This window comes from Salvelinus alpinus, chromosome 13 (genome assembly GCF_045679555.1).
Source record: "Salvelinus alpinus chromosome 13, SLU_Salpinus.1, whole genome shotgun sequence".
Lineage (NCBI taxonomy): Eukaryota > Metazoa > Chordata > Actinopteri > Salmoniformes > Salmonidae > Salvelinus > Salvelinus alpinus.
The window spans coordinates 11,695,024-11,714,865 of NC_092098.1; the positions used below are offsets into that span (position 1 = coordinate 11,695,024).

At 46.7% G+C, this 19,842-nt stretch overlaps 1 protein-coding gene across 5 annotated transcripts in view; it reads left to right on the plus strand.

Moving 5' to 3' along the window:
- LOC139537068 (spectrin beta chain, non-erythrocytic 1-like) overlaps positions 1 to 19,842 on the plus strand; it is an 84,719-nt gene that overhangs the window by 17,340 nt on the left and 47,537 nt on the right. For 3 of the 5 annotated variants that reach the window (XM_071337929.1, XM_071337930.1, XM_071337932.1), the window contains exon 2: positions 10,779 to 10,966. In XM_071337929.1, coding sequence (XP_071194030.1) covers positions 10,810 to 10,966 — 157 coding nt within the window. In that variant the 5' untranslated portion in view covers positions 10,779 to 10,809. Of the gene's footprint in view, positions 1 to 10,778; positions 10,967 to 14,829; positions 15,517 to 19,842 lie in introns of those variants that run through there. The other 2 variants (XM_071337931.1, XM_071337933.1) reach the window with 1 other exon arrangement.

A 19,842-nucleotide genomic window follows, 5' to 3' on the forward strand; every position in this document is an offset into this window, starting at 1 on the left:
GTTGCGCATGTGTTGTTATCAGCAAAATGCCTGCGTTAAGTGATCAGTATAGTCGGTGTCGATAATCTTTGGTTTATCGTCCTAGCTCTACCTTCCTCCAATTCTGGAAAGAATAGCCTGTCCTAGATCTAGCTAATAGCTAATTTAAGAGAACAGGTGTTCTGTCACTTCCCCTTTGCATCATCATAGCATTGCAAAATAGTATCCTCTCATAACTGTTGAAGCAGGGTTTTAATCTGGTGGTTTTCTTGCTGGCAGCAGAGCAGGATGAGAGGTTTGGGAACATTAGGCAATGTAGCTGGCTACATATATATATATTTTTAATGATACATATTCAAAATGTGATGGCCATGAATCGTTTTTGTGAAAAATAGTTATTTTTAAGCTAATTTACTCGTGTGGTTGCTAGCCGAATAGCGTTGCCCTTCTGTCTGTTGTTTCTGCCGAATGTATTGCACTAATGTATTTTGTGTGAAGAGAAACTATAGTTGCACGCCTCTTATCGCTTGAAGAAAAAACCCCACTGACTTTCAATATAAAACACAGGTGAAGTGGTTTAAAATGCAGATTGATTGTCTGCGTTTTGCAAATGCTGATTTCTGAAAGCCAATGCGACCCCTGCATATTTCAGTCAGTTTTTTTCCATCTCAAGATAAGAAAGCTAATGTCCCCCAAAAGTAACCAAGATGTCATGCTAATCTGTAGTGACCTGAAGACACACTGATCTGTTGTGATCCCTCACTCTCTCTCTCACACACGCACACTCTTGAGACAAAAGCCCGGTTGACAGTTTTTCATGGTGATGAATGGCGTGTATAGGAAGAGGTCCACAGTGTTCAGTGTCTACGCACTCCACCATTTTAGCAGCCCATTCTAGCTGTGACGTCTTGTTGGTTTATGACCGCCACACTCTGTGTTTTTTGTTTTCCCTCTGTCTCTGTTAAAGGGGCACAAGGCGATTTTTATCCAGGACAACCGTGGCACATTTTAGTACATCATCCATTTTGGGTTGAGGGTCATAGGTTTGCCCCGTAAGTCCACTGCAACAGCTCGGCAGACGTCAACATGCTCTTCCACCATAACGGCTGTCAACACGAGGCAGGCGCACGATGACGGGGAGAGGGGGACCAGAGGAGGGGGGCAATAAAGCTGATCTGGTTATTACAGGGTCGGCTGCACTGCAGGGAGGAGAGTCACCCAAATTCTCTATAGAGCTGTACAACATACATTAAGGGTGATTAGGGAGGTGGTAGCGCTTTACACTTGTACCCTTATATACGGGTTGACAATGGCAGATTTGGACACTGATAAGAGCTTTAATTGGGACGCAGTGGCTGTACAGTAACGTGCTATACGTGACGTCAAGAGCTCAGGGTCTCCACTTCACAGCGCTGTATGGGTTTTTGTCTGACAGCGGTTCTGAACTTGAGCACCGTGCGACAAAATGTTGCCCCCATCCCTCCTGCTAATTTGGCACATTTCTTTTGTCGTCTGAGTGAGGGGGGGTGGGAAGCTATAAATTACGAGGACTCAATGTATTTTGAAAGATGAGGCGTTGAGGATTATAATAAATACTGCTTTGACGGCATATAGAGGAAGTCAAACACCTGTGAGTCCAAAGTTGCACTTCACATTTTCATATGTAATATAGTGTCAACGTTTATGATCACTATGTTTGACGTACAGTTACAAGATGACATGGCGTCATACCCTGGGATGTCCTGACCAGAATGAGCCCGTTTGTTGTATTGTGAAGGAAATTTGCCATGGGCCACACATCTGAATGCACTCATGACTCATGCTTTTCTGAATTGCCTTGTGAAAGCCTAACACTGTAAGAATGGTATTTTATAATTTAGCTAGTCGTGTTGGCAATAGAACAAGCTTTCGAATTATTCCCACCTGCTCCAGATTGCGATTTATAATAGACCATTTTTGGATTGCGTAAACGACAACAGTAATTGTGTAAAGGCAGGGATTCAGGGCTGTGTTCCAAACAAAACAACCACAAGTGTGCTTGCACTAGTTCCTCAACAGCACAGCTATGAGAGCTCAGGAAGCTACTTCTAGTTGAAGACTCTTCTTTGAGTCATAAAAGTGCATTGAAATGACTTAGGAACTGTGCACACTTTGGAGAGGTGTGTGGCCACTTGGAAACACCAGTTAGACCTCACACTCAAACCCTTGTCATTTTTTTTGTCTTATGTTGCACCGACCCACGTTTTTCCAAGAATATTCTTATGTTACTGAATGTATCTAGAATATTTTCAGATTTTGTTAACAACAAATGCGACGAAAAGTACAGTAAATGTAAACTGCTCATAAAATCAAGATTGTAATGTTTGCATTCAGTCTTGTCAGGTGAACTGTTGTCTTCACCTTTTATTAGTTGAATAATTTTCCCATAATCTCAACTGTTCCCTTTTTAATTCCCTTTAACTCTTCCTGGGGTCCACTAATTATGCATTACACATTTCTTCATTAAGAAACATTTCAATTTAGCCCTATCCATATAGGCCAGTTTCCACGAGTGTAAGGGGTTAATTTGCTTAGATGGGGTTGGTGGGTGTGTGTGTGTGTGACGGGAATGAATATGTGCATAAAGGAGGTTATTTGTTGGTATGTAGTTAGTGTATTAAAAGACTGCATGTGTGAGAAAGCTGTCGGCTCCCTATTTTTGGCTTGTGTGTATGGAGCAGACAGTCCTAACAAAGCCCTGTCATCTCATCCCCTGCAGGCAGACACACTCCTCCTGGGTCCTGTGTCTGGCCCTCCCTCCCCAGCTCTAAGCCCTATTGATTTATGTCCCCTCCAATTCATCACCTTTATCAGTGACCAGGGGAATATTGTAATTCACTCATTAGATATCAGAGAAGGCCTTTTTAAACTGTCATTTTCTACTTTATGAATTGTACTTTTCTAAGGCACGCGCTGTTGATATGACTAGTGTGATGACGCATTTTGGAGGATAGAGGTGGTGGTGACAGCCAGGTATCATGATGAAAAATGTCAGACATAAAGGTCTTCTTTTTGCCTCATTAACTTTGTAGAACAAAATTGTGGGATGCTGTTTCGGAGGAGGCTGTGTCGTAGGCTGTGTTCAGAGGTTGTGTGTGTATTCTAGGCTCAGAGTGGGAGGCTGGCTAGGTTCGAAGCTGTGTCTATTGGCTAGGTTCGAAGCTGTGTCTATTGGCTAGGTTCGAAGCTGTGTCTATTGGCTAGGTTCGAAGCTGTGTCTATTGGCTAGGTTCGAAGCTGTGTATTGGCTAGGTTCGAAGCTGTGTCTATTGGCTAGGTTCGAAGCTGTGTCTTGGCTACGTTGTGTCAGACGGAGGCTGTGTGTCGTAGGCTACGTCATAGGCTGGGTGTATTGTAGCATGTGTGTTGTACCCTGTGCCCTGTATTGGAGGCTGTGGAAGTGTGAGGGTCTGTGTCATAGTGGGTCAGGGGATTGTGTGTCTGATCCAATCAGGAGTGATTAGTCCAGACACTGAGCCCCAGCTCCTCCTAGCCATAGCAGGGATACACCCCCTTACTTCCCTAGTACCATATCCTTCCCCCTATTCCCCTCTCCACCCCACCCACCCATCACCATTCCCGTCATACCCCTGCTCCAAGTACAGGAAGTGGTGGTCGCCATGGCCGCCCGTTCGTCCGGGGAACGTGATGTCCTCCTCTTGTTGCGTTGGCTCCAGGTACCAAGGACCGAAGCTCTTCCAGGCTCTAGCAGGGGCCTGGTCAGTCAGTCAGTCATCCCCAGAGGGCCCATCATGGCTGCCTGTCTGTCTGTGGGGAGGTAACGGGGTCGGCTGGTCGCGGGGGTGGACTGGAGGGAGGCGTTGCCAACTGTTCCTCCTGTCTTGCTTTAATCCAAGGATAATGACTGAGTTTCTATTCTGAGCCACTTCCTAATCTGACTAATGGGATTTACCCTGCTTCTTCTTCTCGTTGTTTTGATATTTACATGTGTGAGGAGCGGAGCGACGCACGCGCCTGTGTTACATTATGTGCTGTAGCAAGGCGTCTGTGTGTGTTCCGTCCCCTTGTAGGCTGACTCATTGATTTCCTGAATTAGATTTTGAAATGTGATTTCACCAAGAGGCCCTTGATGAGGTTCGTTTAGGCAGTGGAATAGATGGTCCTGTGAGATGTTATTAGAGACAGCTTTATTCAGTCCCCTCAATCTCTGTCACAAAGACTCACTACCCTGGTCCATGTTCATCGAACATATTACATCACCAGGTAGCTAGCTAAGAGTCCCATGAAGGCATAACTGTACTGGATGGACTGTATTGGCTGGCCCTGTATGACACACTTTCTTCCTCCTTCACCTCACTAGTGCCGCATTTCCATGGAGACTTACCCCCACATCAGTGTGTTGCCAGTGTTTTAATATAAGCTCTAGTGTCGTTGTGTATCCATTAGGCGTGTGACATGAAACCCACTGAGAATCTCACTGCCGATAGACTGCCGATAGGTATTTATCACAGTGGGAGGCCGTTCCTTTTATTCCTAGAACAAAAGCGGTACCTGCTGCGTGCCGACCCGGTTGCGACGAACCTGCCATTTGTTCTTGTAGAAGATCCCAGACATTTCCCATGCGCATACAAAGCTTATTTCTCTCAAATGTTGTGCATGTGTCCCTGTTAGTGAGCATTTCTCCTTTACCAAGATTATCCATCCACCTGACAGGTGTGGCATATCAAGAAGTTGATTAAACAGCATGGTCATTACACAGGTGCACCTTGTGCTGGGGACAATAAAAGGCCACTCTGAAATGTGCAGTTTTGTCACAGAACCCAATGCCAAAGATGTCTCATGTTTTGTGGTAGCGTGCAATTGGCATGCTGACTGCAGGAATGTCCAACAGAGCCGTTGCCAGAGAATTGAATGTGAATTTCTTTACCATAAGTCACCTCTGTCGTTTTTAGAGAATTTTGCAGTACATCCAACCGTCCTCACAACCGCAGACCATGTGTAACCATACCAGCCCAGGACCTCCACATCCGGCTTCTTCACCTGTGAGATCGTCTGTGGGGGAGGGGTGCTGAGGAGTATTTCTGCCTGTAATAAAGCCCTTTTGTGGGGAAAAACTCATTCTGAGTGGGTGGGCCTGGCTCCCCAGTGGGTGGGCCCTTGCCCAGTCATGTGAAATCCATAGATTAGGGCCTAATTCATTTATTTCAATTGACTGATTTCCTACTATGACCTAACTCAGTAAAATCTTCAAAATTGTTGCATGTTGCGTTTTATAAATAGCGTTACCCATAGACTTCCAGTCATTGTGCTATCTACTATCATGCTGGCAGATACCCATAGACTTCCAGTCACTGCCAGTCACACTTCATATGCAATTTAGGCTATGGGGTGGTAGATGGCTAATTGCACAAATGCAATGCACACAACACTATTGTAGAAATAGGTGAGGTTTAGCATAATTATGACTTTGTGGCTGTGGTAACTAGTGATGACCCCGATGGGCAGACTTGGATCCTCTCAATCATGTGAGACACATTTGACAGAAGTACCTAACTTTTTTTTTCTGTATCGAAAAAGTACACAAGTTTCGATATACCGTGCAACACAATAGATTAGATTCCATGAAACAGCTGCCGAATTAGTGCAGTGTCCTTAGCGCAACATAGCTAGCTAGCTAACTAGAGAATATGCTAATTTTAGCTAGCTAGCTAAACATTTGGCTGTGTGCTGGTACTGTCAGTATTGGATGATGGAGAGAGAATTACATTGTTTCTTTGTTCTCTTGCTAGGTAGTTATCTAGCTGTGGCCATCTGGCTAGTATCAACAAGGGATTTCTACAAAATAGCAACATTAGCGCAGCTAGCTAGACCAACATTGGAATCTAGACCACTAAGCAACACACACGGACATGCATTGCCAAACAATGCTACTGCCACCTTCTGGTTTGGAGTATTTTAACACTGCTGAGTAGCTGACGACATCAAGGTCTTAGCTGTGTGAACACAAAAGGGATTGACTGCCGACACTGTTCAGACGTGCTAAGTACAGTTTGACAATCCTACCGGTGTCTCTGAGCTATAAGAACTCGGGAGAGCAAAATCAACACACCTCTGCTTTGTCAAGACTGTTGCTTTGTAAGACGGTGTTAAAGTACCAGTGGCCTGGCTTTGGCCCCAGGTAAAAGCAGGTCCGCTGGAGCCATGGACCAGTGAGACACGGGTGCCGGACCGCATAGATGGAAACAGACAAGTCTCACCCTTTTGGGTAAAACACTAGGGTAAATCCTTAATGGAAATGTGCCATAGGAGTGTTCTCTGAGCCCCTACAGACATCCTGCCCTGTCTCACATATACTATCTCTTGTTTTAACACCCCATCCTCCTCCACAAGGTGTCCCCTTATATGAACTCTTTCCGTTCTCTCCATCATTCCTGGACTCTATCTAATGTCTGTTTATTTGACAAATGTTCTTTCATTGGAATATGTCCACATTTCTTACCATGATGCTTCCTGCTTATTAGAGGGAAACCTTTTTTATATAGCTGAGGGAAGACAGACTCGGGAGAAGAGACTGAATACTCCATGTGAGACTGTGGATGCTCAATACTGTAAGACATCACATTCTGCTGGATCTGCTGAATATATATGAGGCTTAAGTTCCTCTGTTTTTCCCAGTTTTTATCAGCCGCTCAGACACGGATCCGTCTGTGTATTAAAGGGTTCATTCTTGGAGTATGGATTTAGCTAGGCCTAATTGATATGTCTAAATTAGTGGGTGAGTCAGTGTGTGTATACTTGCCTGCATGCATATTTACCACTATTTGAAAATGGCTTTCGTAGCAGGTCAACTCTCCTCTAGCAGGTCTACTCTTCCCTATTTCCCAGTTCATGTGGTAGAGTAGTGCTGACACTAGCTCAGCGGATGAGTGGTCTCCTATAGCAGAGCATGGAACAGCAGGAGCTGTCTATCCTGGTGGAGGGAGAGAGGCAGCATGCTCTGCCCCAGCCTTCTGGATTAAGACAGCCTCCTGCAGGGCAGGGAGAGATGGAGCCTGGAGCAGAAGACCTGCCGGTCAGCCTGATTTGAGGACAGGGGAGCAGCCTCGCTATCGCTCTGACATAAAGACCCCAAGCCTTAAGGTGTCCACATGCTTCCCATTCGAAACAGTTCGGAACAGTTTGTGCATATATTATGAATAGATTTTGTGACGTTTTTGTTCATTTTGGCCTTCGGCAAGGTGGTTTTTCCCCCCAACTTTTGGCCTTTCGGGAAACCGAAGTCTACGCCCTTTTGTCGGTGATTGGTCAACAGTAGGGATTCTTCAATGATGTGTTTGTTGTCATTTAACGGTAGACGGCACGTTTTTTGCGCACATTTTTCACTTGTGAAATAATGCACCAAACATCTTAGTTTAGATGTCAAGTTGTGCAACTAAGATCTCCTCTGCAAAAAACGTAAAGATTTGTGACCGACGTCTTGAGTTATTTACGGCGTCTCAAGATGGACAAACGGGCTATTGGTGCTTTTGTCTTGGTTTTTCAAGCCTAGGTCTTTTTAAGAGAGTATGCGAGTACACTCGTTTGCTTCGCCGAGCTGAACCGAAGCATGTGGACGGCCTTTACCACAACAGCCCCACTACTCAACCCCCACTCCTAGATCCCACTAAGAGCCTTACGACAGACACAAAGCCAGACACAACAGAACAAACAAACAAGGCCTTGATAAACAGACAGATCCGATCTGTTATCTGTCCTCATAAACAAACAGGCCATGTCAGCTAATGGGCCTTTTTAGTTAACGGTCTGTGGGTTTCAATCTGAATAGATCCCCCACGGGGAGGGGAGGTCGTATAGCTGTCAGAGAAGATAGAGGATGGTAGTCACTTTAGCCAGGGAGAAACCTGAAAACTCTTTCCCCCCCACAGTTAACCCACTGTTCAACGGGCACCAAATACGTTGATGTCGATTATGGCAGCCCCCCCCCCCCCTGCACCTCTCTGATTCAGAGGGGTTGGGTTAAATTGCCAGCAGCATACCACCCTGCATACCACTGTTGGCTTGCTTCTGAAGCTAAGCAGGGTCGGTCCTGGTCAGTCCCTGGATGGGAGACCAGATGCTGCTGGAAGTGGTGTTGGAGGGCCAGTAGGAGGCACTCTTTCCTCTGGTCTAAAAAATATCCCAATGCCCCAGGGCAGTGATTGGGGACACTGCCCTGTGTAGGGTGCCGTCTTTCGGATGGGACGTTAAACGGGTGTCCTGACTCTCTGAGGTCATTAAAGATCCCATGGCACTTATCGTAAGAGTAGGGGTGTTAACCCCGGTGTCCTGGCTAAATTCCCAATCTGGCCCTCAAACCATCATGGTCACCTAATAATCCCAAGTTTATAATTGGCTCATTCATCCCCCTCCTCTCCCCTGTAACTATTCCCCAGGTCGTTGCTGCAAATGAGAACGTGTTCTCAGTCAACTTACCTGGTAAAATAACGGTTAAAAAAAAAATTTAAAAAAAAAAAATGCGGAAGACACATGTCAGTTGAATGCATTCAGATGTGCAACTGACTAGGTATCTCCCTTTCCCCTCTCCATGGTGGGAGAGGCTGTGCCACAGCTTAGTCAGAACACAGGGAAGGAGAGGTTCTGAGAAGGATCATGGCCGTGACACGTCTCTGTCCTCTCCTGGCTCCTGAGTTCAGGCATTACCCAGAGATCTACTTCTGGCCAGTACATGGACGAGTTAGTCTAGTGCAGTCTCCGCTTGACACAGATTTGGGGTAAGGCACTGTGATAGACTAGCGGTCCTGTCCGGGCGGGTGTACTTGTACATCAAGCTGCCTCACGCTACAGAAACAGGAGATAGACTCTTGCTCCTATGAGCTGTTCCAGCTCGCACAACCCAAGGCTGGTGCAAAGCAACTTACTTACCCACCCAACCCACTGTATCAAACACAGTATTTGATGTCTGGATTTCAGATCCCTTTTTGTTGTTGTACTTTTTACCCATTTTTCTCCCCAATTTCATGATATCCAATTGGTAGTTAGTCTTGTGCCATCGCTGCAACTCCTGTATGGACTCGGGAGAGGCTCCTATAGCACTGCGATGCAGCGCCTTATACCGCTGCGCCACTCGAAGGCATGAGCAGTTTTTCCCACTTGGATTCTGAAGCTGTTGGTGATGGTCAGGGATGTATGTTCTGCAGAGGCATATTGGACATGTCAGGTGACAGAGCTGTGCGATAGACAAAAATCCATATTACACAAATGTACCTATTTTTTTCTTTCTGTAACGATAAATCTGAAATAAATTAAGATAATGTTTTGGGGGAGGTGCTTGAGCTGGGGCGATATGGACAAAGTTTTATATTGTGATAACTATTTTGCTCTGACAATAAATACAACTATTTATATTCTTTATGGGCAGTTACTTTACATTCATGGTAGGGCTCTAGAATTTTCTGCAGTGTCAAGTAAGACAACTGAGATGGTAGCCTATGATTTTAAAAAAGTAAGCTATTTCATCTAACATATTCAGAGAATGCATGATTGATATTTTTGATGTGCGACCTGTCAAAATAGGATGCAGAATTATCAGATTTATTTTTGGCTCTTCTGAGAATTTGACCACATCTTTGTACATATTGCCCTATACGCTATATTATACACCACATGAGGAAAAGGGAATTGAAAACACCTAGCTAGATTTGTAAATGCCGCCCATCAAAACCATACTACGGCCTTGACCTCTAAGAGGTGAGAAATAAATGATCTACTCAGAGAACGCTGCTTCTCTCCCCTCTGTAACTAGAACAGTAACGTTATTTGCTTTGAAAACTGTATTTGTCCCGAAATAGCATTTTTAAGCAACGGTCATATGCTTGTGCTTCTCAGAATGCATCTCTCCCTCTTCCATGTCACAGTGGGAGAGAGGGCGTGATAGTGGCTCGTTCACTCAACAGCCAAAAGGGGACAGGCAGATACTTTCATAGCATTAATCGACATAATGCATAGGCTATTACTGTTGACCAAAATAATGATCTTAGAACAATCTACAGGAACGTTGTGTAGAAAAATGTCCTACGTACGCAAAATGCTTCGGTAAGCAGAAGGCGGAGCCGGTAATTTTCGGTTTACTGTCCCAGTTCTAGGTGACATTGACCCTTGGCACCAGGCCAGAGTGGCATCAGAAATTGGTGTGTGTGTTTGTGAGACGTGTGCGTCCTTTAATAAAGCAGTTTTGCCTGCGTCCTTCAGACGGATTTCACTATGAGAGACATCACGGTTGAGTATCTGCTCCTCACGCTATGCATTTGGGTACGTGTGTGGGTGTGTACGTTTTTGTGCGCATACGAAACCATCGGACTTTCTCATGAAGCTGCTCCTCTTGCCAAGTCGAGATAATACAATCAGTTTCTCTGGTATATGAGAACAATGGCATTTTAAAATATGTATCTTAAGTAAACGGCCAGTTGCATGGCAGTTGAACTACAACAGGTGCAGTTTGTACCAAGCCGTCCCTCACCTTTCTCCGTCTCTGCTTGGCTTCACTATCTGTCCCAGCTGATATTTGCATCGGCCTTGTCATATCACGCTAGAAAATGTGGCAAATGAAAGTGTGAGACTATCAGACTGCAGCTTACTGCGGGAGGTGTTAGAGGTAGAATTAAGGGTTCTCCAAAGTCTACGAGGGACGGGCAGATCTAAAAAAATATATATAAATAAAAAAACGCTTGTTGGTGTGCGAAAGTAACTCCACGCGGTTTCAAGGCACCTCAACTGACCCCCCCCCCTCTGTCCCCCTGCAGGTTGGATGGTTTTCCCCCAGCCCCGGTCACCATGAGCACCATCTCTCCCACCGACTTCGACAGCCAGGAGATCCAGCAGCAGTACAATGACATCAACAACCGCTGGGACCTGGCCGCAGAGACCGACTGGGACAATGAGAACAGCTCGGCACGCCTCTTTGAGCGCTCGCGCATCAAAGCTCTGGCAGGTAGGACAAGGCCCCAGGTGTTAGCGCCGGCTTCTGCGTGTGTGTGTGTGTGTGTGAATGTCGGGGTGTATGACGAGTGTGTGTTCCCAGTCCACCGTCCTGTTGTGGAACATGACCAGCCACGCTGGTTGCAGTAATGTGGAGGCCCAGCAGAGGGAAGCACCAGGCAGCTCTGCAGCCAGAGGCAGCAGCATCGGGCACCTCTGTTCTCACTCTGCCATTTTAAACAGACAAAATATCTCTGTGGTCACACACACACACAACCCACCCCTCAACGCTGGAGGGAGAAACTGACACCACGACTTCCAGCTGTGGTGTGTGATAGTATAGTGCTGAAGAGAAAGTGCTGTTTAAAGTTTAGCCTCATCACACATTGAAAAGCAACCCTTCTCCTTGTGGTAACAGACTCATTCAGACTGTTGGCTGTTTGTCATCTACAGTAGGTCACACTGAACTGACTAACAAACTAGTGGGACCTGAGTAGTGGATGTGTGTGTGGTTAGTGGAGGTGTGTGTGTCTTTTCATATAGTATTTGACAAGGTGTGTGTGTGTGCGTGCTCTTTACTCATCTCCTGGGAATGCCACTGATACCATCTCCTTTTGACAAGTAGGAGCTTGATGTGCACATTCTTTGACATGCTGCAGCAGTTATCTCTCTCTGGCTTGCTCGCTCGCTCTCTCGATCTCGCTCTCTGTCTCTCTCCTTCTACACTTGTGTTCTGTTCTTTCATTCACTCACTCCATTCATGGGATTCCCCTCTTGTGTTCCTATCTGTTGACTCATCCTCTGCTCCCCCCTACACAGCGAAGGAGGTGCGAACATCCCCTGTGCTCAGGATCATTTGCATGGGTTTCTCCCTCATTTGTATAGACTCATCTATGCACAGCTAGCTCAAACTGTCACGTCCAGGCCTCCGTAGTCTGAGGATTAGAGTCCTATATGTCATGCGTAGTCTGTATCTACGGACTACCAGAGCACAACAGCACTGTGACTTCCTTCAGCAGCACTCAGGTTACCTGTCTGATTCCTGCCATGGCCTAGGAGTGCCTCCTTCCCTCAGCTGTTCATTTGAATACTTCCTCCTTGTGTGTTGGTGTGACTCATCCAACTGTGTGTGTGTGTGTGTGTGGCCTAGTAAGCTCTGGCGTCCCGCGACGTCTTCACACACCTGTCTGCAGTGTGAAATGCCTGGAAGGTAACATGGCAGGTAGGAACCAGGGTTACGACACACTGACAGACTCGGGCTGAGTGAGCCGTCAGAGGGACGGGGAGAAGGGAACACAGAGGGTGTGAAAGTGCATGTAATGAGGCCCTCCGTGCGGAGCCAGAAAACTGATGCCGCATTTCCACTGCCGATTTAACCCAGTGAGACGCGGCCGGCACCCGTGTCTCACCGGGCCATGGCCCTGGCGGACCCTGCTCTGACTTGAAGCCAAGGCAAGGCCTTAAGTACTTTTCAGCTGGTATTGACAGAACAATGGCTGACTGAACTAGATCACCTTCTCACAAAGCAACAGTCCTGAATGATACGGAGGTTGTTGATTCTGCTCGCCTCAAGTCTTTAGTGTCACACTCCTGATGGAAACACAACACTGGAGCCACATTAGCATAAAACACTGCCGGCCCACCGGTGTGGGGTTAAGTGTCGTTGGGAAAGCACCATGACAGCCTCAACTCTAACACCGTGCCTCGCTCTGGCCTGCGGAGAGAGGCATCTGGTTGTTCTTTCTCTATCTCTTGCCCCCCCCCCCCCCCCCCACCACATATCCTCACTGAGAGGAATGTGCAGAAGACGAACATAATAGACCCTCTAGCACCATCAGTGTACAGGCCTGTCTGAGTGATACTCTACATCCTCCTCTGTCCTCCATTCTGGGGTTTTAGTATGACCTCTGTGTGCCTTTTGCAGGGGCAGGAGTGTGCTGAGCTGCGTGTGGGGAATGTTCCCGGGCGCCTCTCCTTGCCTGGGTCTTTGCGGAGGAGTTGCAGGATGTGGAGATGTTTACTTTCAGCCCCGCCAGTGGATCGCTCCTCTCTCCCCCCCCCCTCACATGCTTCACTCCCCATCTCCTCTCGCTCCCCCCCCCCCCTCTCACATGGTTCACTCCCCCATCCTCTCTGCTCCACTGTCTTGCTTATGTCCGTAGACCGGGCCATTATCTGTAATTGCACCGTGCTTCATACAGGAGCTCCTGCCAAATGCTTCCTTGTATACTCTCCCATCTTTTTTTGTTTTCACAAGTTGCAGAAAAGGGTTGTTTATCCAGCCCTCTGTACAGCAAGCGGACGAGCTGTTTTCTAGAGGAAGGAAGCTTCTTAATCCCGAGGTGTGAGCACAGTTACACACACACACACACACACACACAGAGACCTGCATGTTAACAGGGATGTTTGGTATTTGGTCAGGACAGCAGTGAGCGCACCACCGAGCTCTGCTCTCCTCTCATCGCCCCTGGCGACAGAACCCCTTACCCCCCCCAGTGAGAGGCCTGCGTCTGTTCTCTGGGCCTCATTAAGCCTCTTCCTTCTATAAAGTGCTGGTCACTCTGAAAACCCTGGCCCCCTAGATCTTCTAATGCCAGCAGGCCGCAGGGCTCCTGTACTGTACAACCAAAGTAGCCCAAACACAGCCTGCAAAACAACAGATCTGAACACGTGCCCCATGGACAGGGCAAGCTGTATGTACCCTTATCTTATCCCCCACACCTTAGCGCGCACACATTCATGCTACACACACATCACAACCGCTGCGACCGGACTCTGATTCTGATTGCTAAATACCGCACAGCTATAAACACTTGAACCCCGATCCCACCCCTTTCCCAAAACACTTGTAAATATTGAACTATAAATTCGACCTTCCTGTATTATACTTAAGATACAATGGTTTATTCTATTCTACTGAGCCATTGACTTCATGTTCATATTCTTATCTGTTATCATTTCTTATTGTTGCGTTGTCGAGAAGGAACCCGCAAGTAAGCATTTAGTGAGACGGTGAATGCCACTTGTATCCTGTACATGTATATGACTAATACAAAAGTTCAAACTTGTATCCTAGGGGCTCCTGTATGATTTAGCACAGCCACTGGCTCTGACCTGACTTGTGTGAAAAAGAGAAGGGTTTACCCCCAACATTTCCTGTAAGAAAGCTCATTTAATTTGTTTCTAGTGAACAACGCGGCTGTGGTGTGTCATATCCAGGTCACTGGAGGCCTTTCTGCTGCTGCAGCGAAGTGTTGAGCACAGCACAGAGCCATGCAAACGGCTGTTAAGTTGACTTATTTCTGAGGAATGCATTGACATTTTTATTTTAGTAGCGTTAAATCGTTGTGTTTGTGTGTATGAAGACATGCGGGAAATCGATGCTTAGGCGTTTTTGATTAGGTGGGCCTCAGTGTACAGTGATTGAGCACGCACACACACACACACACACACACACACATTCACTCATCACACTCCGCTGCTCAGGCAGGAAAGAGCGTGTTGCTGCTGCTGCCAGTTTCTCAACTACTTCCTTCCTGTCTTAACGCCTTATTTTAGTCCCGTGGGGCGGAAAGAGAAGAGAGAGATCATGTAAGACTGAGACAGAGGATGGGAGAACAACAAGACTAGACACTGGCTGACCACACCTCCTACACTGCCACTGTGGCATTGTAAAGGATTGGAATGATCCATCTTCTGCCTCTCCCTACTGTACCTTGCTGAATGGTTAAGTCCACCTCACCACTCCTCCAGCCGTCCCCCCCACCCCCCTCCACTGATCCAGCCCATCCACCCGCTCTTTTCTCAGGCTCCTCCCTAAAACACACCTTATGCAAATGACCCAGCTTTCCGTGAGCAGCAGGCTTTGTTTACACAGCCATCCGACCACAGCCGGTTCTCCTGTTGTGCTCAAACAAGGTGTGTGTAGTGTGTGTATGAGGCTGAATGCGCGCTCAATGTTTTGGAGGGAAGAGCCAGTGTTCATTTGACTGTGAATGTGAAGAGAACTTCTACTGCTCTAAAAGTTTCTACTTTGCTCAGAGAAAAGGTGTGTGGCACAGATTCCAGAAGAGGTGAAAGAGAAGAGAACATTCTGTTCTGAGTTTTGTTTGGAAAAACTCCTGCACCTCTGTGAAGAAGTGAAAGGAGGATATATTTTTTTGAAGTGGAGGATAGCATGGCGTGCTCTGCTCATAATCTCTGCTAGAGGCGAAGGACTGGGATTTTACGAGGGAAAAAGATCCATAAAAAGCACGTTTTGGATCTAACGGAACTTTCTTCAACTAAAGCCTGTAGCTTCTTTAGTAGAATCTACAGGTAGATAGCTAGCTCCTGTCCTGTGGACAGCCCTGCTGGCCCTGTGCTATGCTGGAGAGCCCACTGGCCCAGCCACGCTGCAGAGCTCCATACCTGAGGTTGATTTAGGCTGTGAGAGAGAGAGAGAGCGCTGCAACATGGAGCTGGACCACCAGCGAAACAGGGAGCCCTGTCTCTCCCCGGCGGCGTTTGTTAACCAGGTGCAGTACTCCAACATCCTGGAGGGGAGATTCAAACAGCTGCAAGGTAAGAGCTTACTAATAGTCTGGCCCCTGCCTGGGGCAGGCTGGATTAACACTTATTCTGGTGGCTCCTAAACCTGCTGGAAAAAGAAATGGATAATCTGTAGAGCTTTTTGGCTCCTGATGTAATATATGTTGTTGGGTTAGAGTGCAGAAAGTCCATCCAGAAGTCCCCAGTTCAGAGAGATGAAGAAATGACTCCCCCAAACATTTTTTCCCCCCCGTTTATTCCTGGTGTGCGTGGTCAGCTCTGGCCCCACACCGTGTCTCCGTTTTGTGTGGCCTGTGTTTTAGAGTATAGCGCAGGGGGCTGTGTAGCTCCAGGCTCCTGTCCCAGGTCTGGCCTGTTCAGGGGGGTTAGAAACACTGGCTGGCCCGACAGATCAGCTCCAACTGATCACCAGGCCACCTGGCCCTCCATATCCAATTACAGGCCTCCGTCAGTGGCCTAAGCCATGCGTGGTCCTGGGCACGGAAGTCACCGTTGCCATAGTAAGAAACACAGTCAGATGAATACAACCCAATAGCTGGTTGAAATTGTTCAGGGTAAAGGTTTGAAGTGTTTACCCAGCAACGATCCATTCCATGGGGCCTCCCCTTACGTACATCTGGTGATCCCCCTTTTCAATAGAGCCGTTATAAGGTTGAGGTGCTGTAGCAGACTAGCAGTAAGGAGCAGTGTGGGTATGCGTTACTCGGTATTTGGTTTGTTTATTTTGTCTATCTGGGGTGTGTGTGTGTGTGTGAGACCAGGTGTGCCTGGCTTCTTTGAGCTGCACACCTCCCTAGCATGGGACCATTAGGCAGGGTTAGATTAGCAGAAGTGCGATGCAGTCAGTCAATGAAGTTATCACTAAAGAGCATTGTGTTTTATCGTTTTTTTCTCTCTGCCTCCTCGCCGTCTTAAAGATTTTAAGAAACGCCGTCTGGGATGGAGCATTTTCAAGGAGTTGACTTGTGGTGCAAGTCCACACACCCTACATGTTTGAAATTCTTTGTGTGCTCTGATGATATTTCACCTCCCGGGTTGGGCAATCTGTCCAGTGTCACTAAGGCAGACGCGCAGGGTTTTGTTTTATTTGACTTGAAATCCCCCAGAGTTTCATAACCTCCTTGACCTCCTTCCACTGTTCAGTCTGAGGTTCCCCCCCCTTTACCAGTCAGTAGGATCTTTCTCCATGATAAACCTGTTTATCTGTTAGCTTCTCGTGTTCAAAGAAAGTTTTATTTGTGTGTGTGTCTGTGACACTCAGTCCATCTGCTGGTAGGTGTGCTGGTGTATCCAAGCTAAGCTTTAGGTACAGGGTCTACACAATGACTTCGGTGGAGATAAGAGTTATGTAGTGCACGGTGGGGGTATACTATCTTACATGTCCCTTCACTTGAAAAGAGGGAGCCTAAATCCCACCAATCAGTGTGAAGTTCAGCGTTAAGGAGTGGTAGCTCTGCGCTTAGCAGGATCCGACTCTCTTTCAGACGGCTTGTGTACAGTCTGAAATTTGCCTCCGACTCTGACCTTTTTGTCAATCATCTCATCTCCAAACAGGAGCTCAGTCTGCTGATGCCAGACAAGATGTACACATCACTCGCATACCGCTCGCATTCACTTCACTCACATACCCAAAGTTATGAGGTGACAGCATTTAAGTCAACTGTTGACAAAACATTTAATCTCTTAACAGAGCAGCCTGCAGTCTAGGCCTATAGCAAGGAAGATCAGCCCCCCCTGTCTTTCTGACAAAATGTATGAATGGGTTTTTTGCATTGTCCCGATCCTTCCCATTCTGCCTCCCGATCCCACCTCACCAGTCCTGTCTCTGTCCATGGCATCGCCACCACCCCACCCCCTGTAGACACCCTTAGGCACCACACTAGTAATTCCGGTCTGACTGCACTTGAGGCTTATGCTTCTTCTTCCTCCCTCTGTTCCTCCCTGACTGGGGACAGGAAAACTGGCCTGTCTGCTGGGACCGCAGCAGTGTGATAAGACATAGCGATATATTTGATTGATATCGGTACACATAGTTATCGTGTTAATAAAGGCGTCACTGAAGTGATATGTTGGTATGCTAAAGAAACGGAATGTTTCCTCATTCTTGTTGCGTCACCGTCCCTCAGGCGGTGTGTTTGCGTTTGAACATGGCGATCAATCAGTAGGCCGAAGGTCACACAGGACAGGAATGTTCGAACCAGTGATGGTCTTCTCCTGGTTAGCCAGTCATTTGAGACTTCTTTGTGCCACCGTCGTCATTAGCCAATATAGCAGGGCACGTACGGTACCTTCGGAAAATATTCAGACCCCTCGACTTTTTCCACATATTGTTACGTTACAGCCTTATTCTAACATTGATTAAACAAAACATTTTCCTCACACACAATACCCCATAATGACAAAGCGAAAAATATATATATTTTTTACAAATGTATTAAACATAAGTAACAGAAACCTTATTCACATAAGTATTCATACCCTTTGCTATGAGACTCGAAATTGAGCTCAGGTGCATCCTGTTTCCATTGATCATCCTTGAGATGTTTCTACAACTTGATTGGAGTCCACCTGTGGTAAATTCAATTGATTGGACATGATTTGGAAAGGCACACACCTGTCTATATAAGGTCCCACAGTTGACAGTGCATGTCAGAGCAAAAACCAAGCCATGAGGTTGAAGGAATTGTCCGTAGAGCTCCGAGACAGGATTGTGTCGAGGCACAGATCTGGGGAAGGGTACCCAAAAATGTCTGCAGCATTGAAGGTCCCCAAGAACACAGTGGCCTCCATCATTCTTAAATGGAAGAAGTTTGAAACCACCAAGACTCTTCCTAGGGCTGGCTGCCTGGCCAAACTGAAAAATCTGGGGAGAAGGCCCTTGGTGAGGGAGGTGACCAAGAGTTCGATGGTCACTGACAGAGCTCCAGAGTTCCTCTGTGGAGATGGGAGAACCTTCCAGAAGGACAACCATCTCTGCAGCACTCCACCAATCAGGCCTTTATAGTAGTTGCCAGACAGAAGCCACTCTTCAATAAAAGGCACATGACAGCCCGCTTGGGGTTTGCCAAAAGGCACTTAGACTCTCAGATCATGAGAAACAAGATTCTCTGGTCTGATAAAACAAAGATTGAACTCTTTGGCCTGAATGCCAAGTATCACGTCTGGAGAAAACCTGGCACCATCACTATGGTGAAGCATGGTGGTGGCAGCATCATGTTGTGGGGATGTTTTTCAGTGGCAGGGACTGGGAGAGACTAGTCAGGATTGAGGCAAAGATGAACAGAGCAAAATACAGAGATCCTTGATGAAAACCTGCTCAGGACCTCAGACTGGGGTGAAGTTTCACCTTCCAAAAGGACAACGACCCTAAGCACACAGCCAAGACGATGCAGGAGTGGCTTCGGGACAAGTCTCTGAATATCCTTGAGTGACCCAGGCAGAGCCCGGACTTGAACCCGATCGAACATCTCTGGAGAGACCTGAAAATAGCTGTGCAGCAACACTCCCCATGCGACCTGACAGAGCTTGAGAGGATCTGCAGAGAAACTCCCCAAATACAGGTGTGCGAAGCTCGTAGCGTCATACCCAAGAAGACTCGAGGCTGTAATAGCTGCCAAAGGTGCTACAACGATGTACAGAGTAAAGGGTCTAAATGCTTATCTAAATGTGATATTTCTGTTTTTTTATTTTATTTTTATTATTAGCAAAAATGTCAACTGTTTTTGCTTCATCATTAACAGGTATTGTGTGTAGATTAATGAGGGGGGGAATCGATTTAATCCATTTTAGAATAAGGCTGGAATGTAAAAGAATGTGGATAAAGTTAAACCACCAACACTGTGTGAATGTGTGACGTTGTCAGGTTGAAGGTACTGTTGCTGTGTGATTGTTTAGGGCGCCATAAAATCAGCTTCGTATACGGAATCCTGACATTAAAACGGAGTTCAACAATATTAAAAAATGATAGGAAATCAACTATGTATTGACCTTATTGGAAAATTAATTCCTTTGTCCAAGTCACTCATAAGATGTGAACAAAATGCATCTCTGATTCGTATTTTCCTGCAGCTTTCTGAAACGGTACAGAAAATGCCCCTACCTGGGCGTGTGTAGCCACTGCCCAGTCCCCAACAACCAGATGTTCCGGTTTTCCGGAGAAATGGTAAGAGAGCCTGTGACTCGACTTCCTATTTTGGACGTTAAGAAGGCGTCACTCCATCTTAACTCCTCCTCCACATTCACATTGATTGAACAGCGCAGAGAGGAACCTCGCTCGACAGTTATAACAAATTATTATAATAATCTTCTCGTCAAGACCAGTATGTAGACGATCTAGTT